This window comes from Protopterus annectens, chromosome 16.part0 (genome assembly GCF_019279795.1).
Source record: "Protopterus annectens isolate FY-2018-M chromosome 16.part0, PAN1.0, whole genome shotgun sequence".
Lineage (NCBI taxonomy): Eukaryota > Metazoa > Chordata > Ceratodontiformes > Protopteridae > Protopterus > Protopterus annectens.
The window spans coordinates 11852874-11865097 of NC_056750.1; the positions used below are offsets into that span (position 1 = coordinate 11852874).

A 12224-nucleotide genomic window follows, 5' to 3' on the forward strand; every position below is an offset into this window, starting at 1 on the left:
CTTTTGGATGCAGTGATAGTCTGCCCCTGACTGCCTCCAGTGGTGGACAGGCGGGCCTCCTATCAGGAGCCCTAGAAGGGTCTGCCAGAGAACATATCTCTGTCACCCTGATTTTGCGGATCCCCTCTGCTGTGAAGTCGGCATCTTCTATTGTTATTTCCCCCTCTGCCTCTGGGGGAAGATTCACCACATGCGTCTGGCGAAGCTCTTTGGGATTTATGGAACCACATTTTCCCGCCCTTCTGGCCTTTGGGATAAGGCCTGGTAGGGAGGGAAAAACGTATTCCCATGGCAGACAGAGTTTTGTCTTCTTGTTCGCACCTGGTTAGAGTCTCTTTTACGTTTGGCCTGGACAAGGACAAGCCATCAAAAGGGGCGTTAGTGAAGGAAGACTTGAAGGGCTCAGCAAACTTGCAAAGGTGCATCCAGGAATGCCTCCTCAGAGCGATTCCTGTACCAGCTGCCCTACTCGCACCACTGGCTGCATAAGAAAAGAGCCGTGTAGAGGAGTTGACTACTGAATTTAAGGTAGCAAGCTGGGTGGTCACCTTGTCTTGAACCCTTCCAGCTGTGGAACCTTGGAGGGTATCACTTAGGAGATCCCTCTGAAGTATGGTAAAATGAGTCAAACAGTTCAGCGACCTGAGAGTAAAGGCCACTGACAAAAAAGTACGCGTCCCATACCTGTCCATCATTTGAGATTCCTTATTCGGTGGATGGACAGATGAAGTCTCAGCTAACTCCTTTTTGGTGGCTGCCGCCATCACCATAGCATCTACTGGGACACCTTTGGTTATGAAATCTTTGTCCGATGGCACGGTTATGAATTTGTTGGGCCTCCTCAGAACAGGTTCCATGGATTCTGGAGAGCCCCATGCCTTTTGACTAATACAGTTGAGGAGGTGGTTGAAGGGCAGAGACACCCAAGAGGTGGAGGGTTGAGAATGAAATGCCTCCAGGTATACAGACTCATCCTCAGAAGGGGTAAGGGTCTTCCAGCCACCTCTCTGCTTCAGGATCTTTAGGATGTCTGAGAAGGAGACATCCTTAGAGCATGACCGTGGGGACCCTTTTGAATCATCTAAGTCTGTATCTGAAGTGACAGACTCCTGAGGGGAGTCTAGATGTTTCCTCTTACATGTTTTCTTCCGAGGGACCTCTCCAGAGGGGTACTCTGGGGAGGTTCCAGAAGAGAGTGATTCACCCAATGGGGCATCCTGGGGCATCGGTTGTCTACGCCTAGGGGGGAGGGATGGCAGAGAGGCAGACACCAGCACTTTTGGGGGAAGAGTGCTTGGATCCAAGAGTGGAGCCATCAGGGGTGACAGCACATTCCTCATGACCTTGAAGGCACCATGACCTGGGCCTGAGGGAGCCTCCGGCTCCGAAGAGCCAGGAGACTCCTCCCGTACCAAAGAGGTGGGCTCCAAGGCCAATGTAGATGCCGAGCTTACCTGCACCGATGCCCCGAGAGGCAGATTCGGACCCGACAAAGGTCCAATATGACTTTCCTCCCCGGACCTGACGGGGGAGCGTCGTCTCCCAGACCCTTCGACAGAAGATGGCATTGAAGAGGTCAGAGCGGAAGTTGGGACTGAAAAAACCTGGGGTAGGTCTCAGACCTGACAGTTCCACCACAAACACATCCAAGCACTCCGGCTCCAAAACCACTTGGGTCAGAGGAGGAATAGAAGAAGGGGCAGTGGCAGTTGTTGGTTCCAATTCCTTCTGGGCTGAACTTAAAAGGATCTTGGCTAGCATCGGAGTCCGAAGCAACCTCCTGACCACCCACTCCACGTCGTCATCTGACAGATTCCTGGAGGATTTTGAGGACAGGGTCGAAGATTTGATGCTTCCAGCTACTGACTGCAAAATAGGTGACTGTGGAACTGAAGAGACTGGCTCCAAAGTTGGAGACTGGCTCCATCTATGGCTCCTAGTCGGTTCCGAAGAAACTGGTGGAACCAAAGGAGTTTCTTTTCGGGCCTGATAGCCTTCGGGTCCAAAGTTGTGTCTTTTGCTAGCTTCTTTACCGGCTCAGAAGTAGGAGCCGTAGAAGACGCTCTTTTGATTGACTTGTCCAGTTTTGGTGATTGAGAAGATTTAGAGGAGGTCTGGTTCCCTTCCAGTGCCGCAGAAATGGAACTTTAAGCAATCCCCTGAGTATAAGCTTGTTTTTGCATTCCTGCAGAACCCTGGAACTAAAACCGTGAGAAATGGAGCATGAGTCTAGAAGGTGTACTGCACCCAAACACTAGACACTAGTGTGCCCTTCGATTAATGACATTTTTTTGTGAACAGGAATCACACTTTTTGAAGCCTGACAGCTTCACTTCTTTTCCTTCCTTGGACATAATAGTAACCAACAGTAACAACAAACACTGTCCAGGGAACTAGATTAATAACAATAACATGGTTAACTATGAAAAAATATCAAACTATCAAAACTATTTAGCACAGCACACTAGTAAGAGAATAACTGTAAATATATATCTTCTACTTCACTTTTTTTTTTTTTTTTTTTTTTTTTTTTAAACAGTCACACGGGGAAGAGAAAAAGGCTAGAGGAGAGGTCTCTAACTAAAACGATGATCTCCTCTAGCCAGAGGAGACGTCTCTAATTTAAATGATGAAGCCTCCTTAGGAAGGGGAAGTAAGTAGAAGGGGAGCCCTCTAATTTAAACAGGCAAGGAAGAAAAGGCGAACCCTCTAACTTAAATGGGTTCGTCAAAGATAGTAAAAAGTTTTTAGTGAAAACTGAAGTAATAGGCCGTGTCAGAACCGATGCTCGGTTCTGAACCCAACTAGCAAGAATGAAGGTGGGATGGGAGAACATAGCATCAATAATTAATAAAGAGTTGAAGGAATTTATCTGGAAGGGGAAGAGGGCAAGAGTTACGCAGGTTAAGTTGACTCCCCTCATTCCCCAATAAGAGAAATGATTAGCTGTTTTGAAGGGATATTTTAGAGCTACACAGTTAAAGCTCATATACATAACACAAGTAGAAGGTTATAACTCAAAGTGGAAAGGGATGATGAATCGGGGAGGTAGATTTCAAGAAATAAGGAGAGAGTGAATTTTTTTATACAGATTCTTGAGGAGAATGCCAACAACCATACAGAATATTATATTCATAATGTTGGAGAAATTATTCTAAGATTCTTACTAAGCCAACATGGGAATGAAGAAAGGAGATTTTGCCAACAGGGATGACTGCAAGTTTAGGTGTAGAAAATAGAAAAGAGGAAGGTGAAATATACAGGGGAAACTGACAGAGGAACTGATGTACTGGGAAAAATTAAGAGTGGGATGAGGCCAAAAAGAAGGTTGAACTGCAGGTTAGAGACTGCTTCCCTACTAGGGACTGATATCAAAGTATAGGGAAGTAGAAAGGGATAGGCGAGTCCTAAGTGAAGAGCTTGCTTGGGTAGATTTTTTAGTCAAATCAAGAATGGAAGTTGCTGCTAAAAAAAGAGTAATTAGTGGGGCATATAAAATATTGTGCGATAAGTACAAGAATCAGTCAGAGGAGGTTAGAAAAGATGGCAAAGATAGACAGGAAAATACATTTACAAGACAACAACAGACGGATATATGTATGGCTCCCAAGTATGCAACAGAGCCTAGAAGGCTTACAATGTTTGCTTGGAAGTATTTGCATAGGTGTTTTATACCTCAAGCATACTGCAAAGGATTTTTCCTCAAACAGCAAATGGTGGAGGTGTGATGGGGAAGAAAGAAGTAAGTGGGAACATGTTTTTGGGATTGTAATGAAATGACATATTTTAAAAATTCCCTACAGAATACTTTGTCAGAAATTATTGGGGGAGCAAATGGCTGTAATTAAAGAGATGATTCTTTTGAACTGGGAAACAGGATCTGAATTGCCTAAACATAGTATCAAGTTTAATTCCACTGGCTGCCAAAAAAGCAGTTACTAGAAAAATGGAAATTAAAGTCTAAACCAACAGTATTTGAAGTACTGAATATTGCAAAAGAGATAAAATAACTTGAAAAGGGATCTTTAGAAAAGAGAAGGAATACATTGTGCAAGCAGTAATGCCTGACAAGGTGTGTATTAATGCGTAATTAATGCTCGCCCAGGGGTATTAAGAGGCTCAATGCCACAGGGGGATGGCCTCTACACCCCTGGAAGGGCATTAATTACACATTAACACACACCCTGGAGGGTGTTACTGCCCTTAGAGAATGGGCTCTTTGTAAAATTGTTGTGTTTTACTTACTTATTTTTTTAAGTACTGTATTGTTTTTTAACATATTTTTGATCTAAAATAGTTCCTCTGCCTAACGATTCAAACTTGCTGTACTATATGTTGATGGTGTTGGAGGAAGCATTTTACATCCAAAACATAACACTTTAATAAAATGTGCAGGCATTCACTTCATTTGTTTGGTTCCTTTCACAGACAGTCAAACTATGTTGCTGCAAAAAGAAAAAGTAACTATTTTTAAAAAGTAAATCATGTATGCCAACAGCAGAGAAATTACAGGGTGAAAGGTAGACCATGTCAGGTTGTAGAAGTTAAGTTTTGGGGTTTATCTCCCAGTACCTTCTCATCCCCTACTACTTTTAACTTTATATGTCTAGCACATACCTTATAAGTCCAATACTTCACTTGGCATACTATTCTTCTTCGTACGTTTGCCTTACATTCTGTGTTCTCTTTCTTTACTTAAACTCTTTACAAGTTCAAATCTACCATAAAATAACACCTTGCTAAAAGCACTAATTACAAAAGCATCTTACAAAGACCATCAAATCTAATTCTCTATATATTGTTATTTTGAGTCTTTGCCCCCCCACGCACACAGCCATTCCACTGTCCCATTATTTGGCCATTTCTACCTAGTTGCCATAAACACTGTTCAAACCTTTCAGTGTGCATACTGCTTTCTGCTTTACTTCTACAATGATTACAGATATTTGGATTTAATTTACAACTTTTATTGAAAATTTTCCAGCACAAACAATGATATACATTTGCTAAATAAAGCAATACAGTCTCACAATGAAAACAGACTAAGCATTAAAACTTCTGTGACTTTGAAACTCTCAGTCATTGAAACAGCACTGAAACCCACATTCAAAGAAAATGCATCTGGTCAGTGGCAGATTAAATTTACCTTTGGGCTGTTTTCAAATCATAGATCCCTTGCACACATTTTAGGACCATGCAAAATTTCTTTGATTCACCTTCTGATTGTATTAAATTATAATATATAATAATTAAATTATATCCCCTTGTATAGTACAACACCACTTGTTAGAGCATGTTTTAAATTTATAGCCAGTAAGCAAAGAAACAAAACATATGAACCAATTATGCCAAAACTGAGCAATGCATTACATTTCAACCATAAAAGGCCACTCAAACTTCTGTCATTATAACCCACCAATATCAGTCAATATGCACAGTCTCTGCAGAAGCAAAGGTCATCTGAACAATTCCACATTAAAGAGATCTGACTGTAACTAATGAAATGGTTGTTGCTAACAAAACACTTTATATTTAAGTATTTCATCTTCAAATTCACTGCCTGCTGCCCTTGAAGTATAAATTGCCTATGTTACATTAAGAATGATAAGCTGGTAATATTGCAATAGGGAATGGATGATAGATTAAAACAGGTTCATGGTTACTAGGCATCTTATTCAAAGGAGGACATACTCAGGATTGCAGCACCGCATCCTCTTAAAATCCAACACAGTATCAGCAATCCATCTACATGCTGTGGGAATAGAACCCACAGCTTTCTGCATCAAAACAAAAGTATGCTACCTGCTGTGCTACTAACACTGCTTTAAAACTCTAAACACACAACAGTGATACCATTTGCTAAGTAAAACAGTTGCATATTTTGGGTAGAGGATTCAGGCTCTTCTTTCCTGTAGCTAAGGTACAGGGCTTGAACCGAAGTAAATTACTAACCACCTGTTAACCCTAACTAGGGCATTTCACTGTCTCACACTCACACCTCAACCTTTTAATGCAAGAAATATGGACAATGTCTAAAATAAATAGGAATAGATTATAAATATGTCTCTCATGAATGTAGAAAATTGCTAGAATAACAGGATTTGTGTTAGTATGGATTTTTCTAAAGGATATGAAGTGTAAACCTCAAATTCTGTCATTATTTATTAACTTCAATCTTTTTATGAGGAAAAAACAAAAATATGGGGCAAATATCTGAACATTCTGCAAACACCTGGGCAGTTGAGGGGTATGCTACCTATCTCTTACACACACACACACACACACACACACATCATACCTCTCAACCTCTTAGCACAAGAAGTCTGGGCAAAGCCTGTCATAATGGGAGGACAAAGGCCCAAAACTAGGGACACATTTTAAATAGTGCTCTTATAAATTCAGAAAGTTGCCAGAATAACATGGTTTGTGTTAGAATGCATTTTCTAAAAGACATGAAGTCTGAAACTAAACTCAAATACATGCCATTAGATAGCAACTTTAATCCTTAAATCATCCCGGTGATTTCTCAAAAAAAAAAAAAAAAACAATTTTATGGACATTCTGTCAAAATCTGTACAGTTGAGAGGTATTACACAGACATGCACCCCTACCTCCCTCTTAGACCCTCCTCCATACCTCTCAATCTTTTAGAGCAAGTAATCTGGACAAAAGACACACATAATGGGAGGGGGACACATGTCCAAAAATAGGGACACCTTTTAAATATTGCTCTTACAAACTTAGAAAGTTGATAGAACAAGTTTTGCATTAGTATGAACTTTCTGAAGGATATGACGTGTAAAGCTTAAATGTCTGCCATTATTTGCTGTCTTAATCCTCAATGATTTGCCAGGGATTGCCAGAAAAAACACAGTTTTATGAGAAACAGACCACGGATGTGAGATGAAAATCTTGGCATTCTGTGAAAATCTGGACATTTCACTCATTCACTCACACACACGCACGCACACAGACACACACAAACACACGCATTGACCTACCTACTTCTTATACACAAACACACACACGCAAACATATCCACTTCTTATATATACACACACACACACACACACACACACACACACACACACACACACACACACACAAACACAACCGCCTACCTATTTCTTGCACACACGCGCACACACTCTGACTCCTCTTAAAAACTTAAACACACACGCACACCTACCATTCACTTGTCCGATCACAGTCCAAACATCTTCAGGAATTCAAATTCCATGAGTGTGGACCAGGAAGATGTAAACAATCGGTTGCACATCACACAGACACATAAGGTCTTCTCTGTCTATGCAACCTGACGCAAAGGGCATTCTTAAAGAAGAACGCCCTTAAAAAAGAACTTTTTTTTTTTTAAGAAACAGGGCAGCAGAGGTGCTGGTATGCTGTACCGGCCCCAAAAAAGCCTGCTTATCCATGCATGTTTGGGTAAGAAGTGGAGCAGTATGCAGACCTCTTAACTGCTGCTTCTGCTGCCAGGGATTGCTCTCACTCTTCAGTCTCCCTCTCTCTCTCTCACACACACACACACACACACACAGTGTCTTCTGCATTCATACACACTTACACTGTCAATCACAGACATATACACACAAACACACACAATTTTTATTTTAAGTTTTATTTTTTTACTTTACACTCGCTAAACAGCAAAAGTGCTGCTTAGTGAGTGTAGAATAACAGCTTGATTGATATCACTGTTCACTCTCTCTCTCTCATACACACACACAGAGTCTCTTCTGTTTTCACACACACATACATATACACACACTGTCTCTTCTGCTTTTATGCATGCATTCACTCAGACACACAGACAGAAACATAAACACAATGATACACAAAATGTAACGAAGCAAACTATAACTAGAAAAACAAAAAAACAAACGGAAAGAAGCAGGCTAAGAACAGATTTGTAAATCCTTTAATTGATGCCTCCTTGATCTCAGATATTATAATCAGACCTCCGATTAACCAGATTTGGAGATAACTGCAAACTAGGTGTAATTGTTAAAACCCTTTCATATATCTACATTCTTCAGAAAGAGCGTACCTTAGTCAATAATGTGAATGCTAAAAAGTGTGGCATTGTTTCTTTTGGAAAATAGAAGTTACCCACAATGTACAATACAGATAACTCACCTTTACAAAATGAAAAGGTAGTCAGGGATCTCGGCACTTGGGTCAACAGTACCCACTCCTTTGTTTATCACGCACCAAATGATGGCAGAACTAGTAGCATTTCATCTAGTTCCAGAAATATTACCACCCCCTACAGTCAGTACTGATGAAACCTGTTATGGAGTACTGTGCTCCATTCAGTATGCCTCTCACATGACATTTCAACAAACTTAGAAAGCTCTACAGTTGTTTTCCTAATTAAAAAAGATACTGATCAGGAGAGACTGAAATCCCTGTTCCTATATTCTTTGTCTTATAGACTCCTGAAGGATGATCTGTGCCTTGCTTATCACTGCATCGTAGCTCAATAAGAAAAACAGGTCCACTAACAATAGAACAAGAAACGTGAACCTTCATCAGCAGATAAACATAAAGTGAGGGAGAGATACAGTCATCACCCAAACTCCCCCTTCTCTGCAATGAAATTCCTCTGCAGATTAATCAAGCTGATTCTGTATCTTCCTACAAATTAAGGTGGGTGCTGTCAAATTTATCTTGGGACTAACTTGGCTTTCCTTCCTTGAGGAAAGAGGTAAAGCCTGAGGGTGGGTATTGGCAATGGTTACGCAGTCCTTAGATTAAAATAGGCTTCAAACTCATGGATGTTCTGAATGGTGCTCCAGTCAGGACTCATTCTGTACCTTATTGCTTGTTGCTCGCCAGTACATTTTCCAGCAAACCCATGACCCTGAGGATAACCCTAGTAGAGACAAAGAATGAATGAATAAATTGATCTGATGCTAGCCATAATTAATTGGAAACCCTCAATTTTTTCTTTCAGAAAATATGTACTTTTCGATCCCATTATGTCTTCTCAAAGAATTTCAAACGTTAGTCATTAAGACAACACTTTCTTTTTCTTACACAGCAACAACAGCATTATCCTTTACAGTAACACAGTTTTCAATTTTTCCAACCAAAGTTGTACTTACTTATTTATGAATCAGATTATCCCACCAATTAATACATTTGAGAGTACTCCAGTATCTGGGGAAAATTAGTGCTTAATATTACATTTCCAAAGTGCCATGCTTTGGCAGATTAATAATTATAAGAACATGTTTTCCTTTACTGTAGAAAGAGAGTAAATGCATGTCACAAAACTTAGCCTAGTAGTACAACTCGGTTAACAAAACATATATACAAACACAAATAAAATAACAGTTTCCTTCATGAATAGCCTACTTCATTCACAATCTGTCTCCAACAGGCAGAAAAATAACCTTTTGGGAAAATCAAGCTTCATTTCACCTGAATGTCTGCTTGGTACTTAGGCAGTACCTGGGTTGAAAATATGTTGGTCTAATGATGCGATGTTCAGAGTGTAGCATTTGTCATCCATTACAGTCTCTCTGTGGTGTCCAGAAAAAAGCAGCTTCAGAATTTAAGAGATCAGTTCTGTAGGGCTGTAGAATGTCATCTAAGTCCTCCTCTACTACAGATCTCAGTCGAGTGCATTTTTGGATAATGTTCTGGTTTATGAGTTTGTAGGCCTTCCATTTCTGAGTCAGTTATTCTGGTTTCTACTACCCTGAGATGTAAACAGTTTAGATTTTCTACATATACTAATGACAAAAATGGCTCTGGGGAAAAAAAAGAAAAAAAAAACAGGTGCATCTTCCCATTCCTTCTGTTTTTGAATATTCACAGACTCTCTATTGACACATGTTGTTTACCTCTATAAACTTTGTTTGCCTGCTTTTGCCGAACTGGAAACCTTCCTTTTTTAAAAACACAGGTGGGCAAGATTTCAGAAGGAATGAGCTGATATTTCTCTTTATGCTGAACGTGTAACTGTTGATACACTGGTGTACTGCTGGGGAGGGCTACTTTCTGGCGAAACGGAACATTAGATGAGCCACTAAAGCACCAGCTGGTACAGAAGGCTTTGTCTGTGCACTGAGCAATTAACTAACATTTATTTATTTATTTTTATTTTATTTAACATTTGTTGACCGGGAATGTCCGACTAGGTTCCACAGAGCCTGTTTTCAGCGGAGGCCCAGGGAGAAATGCTCCAGATGCATGTCTTTGGAATGTGGGAGGAAACCGGAGTACCCGGAGGAAACCCACGCGAACACAGGGAGAACATGCAAACTCCACACAGAAGGCACCCCAGCTGAGAATTGAACCGGTGAACCTCTTGCTGTGAGGCGACAACGTTAACCGCTGCACCACTGTGCCACCCTAACATACTCTCCAAATTAAAGATCAGTAGTAAATTTACAATGAACTATTATTTTTCTTATTGTATTTGAAGCTTGTGGTTATAGATGCCTGCTGGCAGTACTAAAGAACACAAAAACACTATATGTGGTTTGAACAGATTTATTTCCTAATACAAATATTTCTTTTGCATTGCTACAACCAGTTCACCAGCAGTATATATTGCAGTTTTTAGCATGTTACTTTCTGGATGATTATGGAGAACACTCAGTCTTTCGTACATCTATGCGTAGAATAGTGAGTAACATGCTTAAGTGATCAGGCAGAGTTTTGTGTTGCTCAATAACCATATTCTGGCAGAGCTGCACATCCATAGAGTTTGATCACCAGTGGTTATTTTTATGCTAGTAACAAACTGGAGATGTAATTAATGATCATACACATGCACATGCATACACAAACAGTAACCTGGGGGGGGGGGGATGAAATGTCAAAGCTGATCATGTAGTGTTACATTGTGACAATTGTTCCATTTGTAACATTTTAAATGGGCAGCCCTTTAAACCCCTGTGCACCAACGTCTTCATAAAGATGAACAGTAGGGCAGGTTAAGGGGGCATCAGCCACTGTCACAGTCTCCAGAAACTCACACATCGATATGGTGGCAGCTCTCAAACTACGCTGTCTTAACATTCTTTGAGCTATACAATAACATTGGCAATGTCCAGTATTCTCCATTAATACAGAAACTTTCTCTAGCTAGATCCAAATGACCAAATAATGCAGGGCTTGCTAATGAAACAAGACTCTGCTTTTGCAAGCTATAATGGTACTGCTTTGCATAGAAGCTGCTGCAAGAAATGCTTTCACTATAGGTGACAGAAATATTGTGTGCACGCACATGTACGTATGTTATGTACACACATTTAGCTGTATTTTTTTGTCTGAGTAGAAACTATTAAATATCATGGGTTCAAAATTCTAACCTTTCTCCTGTGACTGGATCCGTCATTCTCAAAGTTAAGCGCTCCATAACAGCGTCATCTGTTATATCCAGGAAAACAACCCTAAAATAGAGGGAAATTTGTTAACTGAGGAAGCAGTAAGCCTGTCACAAATCCTACATTCTTTGTCTTGCTGTCATGCACGATACCTCATTATTGTATGGTATACTCTGCATTAAATATATATGGAAAGCCTTTCAATGACAGCAAAAGTTTTAATATTACATACACCCAGCTTGCATTTAGAAAATGCTGAAACTTACATCCATGACCAAAAATCAGTGAAAAATGATTCAGCTATTTTACTTAGCTGACCACTGTGATGTGCGAATACGTGAGTTACCAACATTACCCACCTTAGCACAGTAATATGATGACCACAGGACTACTATACAGCATGTGGAGGTCAGTATGCCGTAAGGCTGATAATACACTGATGGAATGCAAACAAGAAGGAAATTTAAATTATTAATACAACCAAACTCGCCCCATAGGCTGCCTGTCTAGTACAGCACCTAAGGCCTCACTGAAATCTCTTGACAGTATAAAAAATAATGTAGCTGCACCCACTTCCAACAAAGCCTCCTGAAAATTCTAAAGATAAATCTGCATGCCCTCTGAAGGACCATAAAACTTACATAGTAGAAAGGACCCACTATTACTCCTAACTTGCACCACAATCCATCCTCCAACTGCATGTGATCTAACAGCCTTTTAAATCTAATTAACATTACTTTCTACCAATATAGCACCCATGCTACTAGCCACTAGCCAGCCATTCCAACATTTACTCAGAGCTCCAATATTGCCTTTATCGCTTTTTGTTAAGTTTTATCTCTTGGAGAAAAATAACCTTAA

At 40.3% G+C, this 12224-nt stretch overlaps 1 protein-coding gene across 2 annotated transcripts in view; it reads right to left on the reverse strand.

Annotated features, from left to right (window-relative positions):
- AK8 (adenylate kinase 8) overlaps positions 1–12224 on the reverse strand; it is a 2747949-nt gene that overhangs the window by 34056 nt on the left and 2701669 nt on the right. For both annotated transcript variants that reach the window (XM_044058631.1, XM_044058632.1), the window contains one exon: positions 11349–11429. In XM_044058631.1, coding sequence (XP_043914566.1) covers positions 11349–11429 — 81 coding nt within the window. The remainder of the gene's footprint in view (positions 1–11348; positions 11430–12224) is intronic.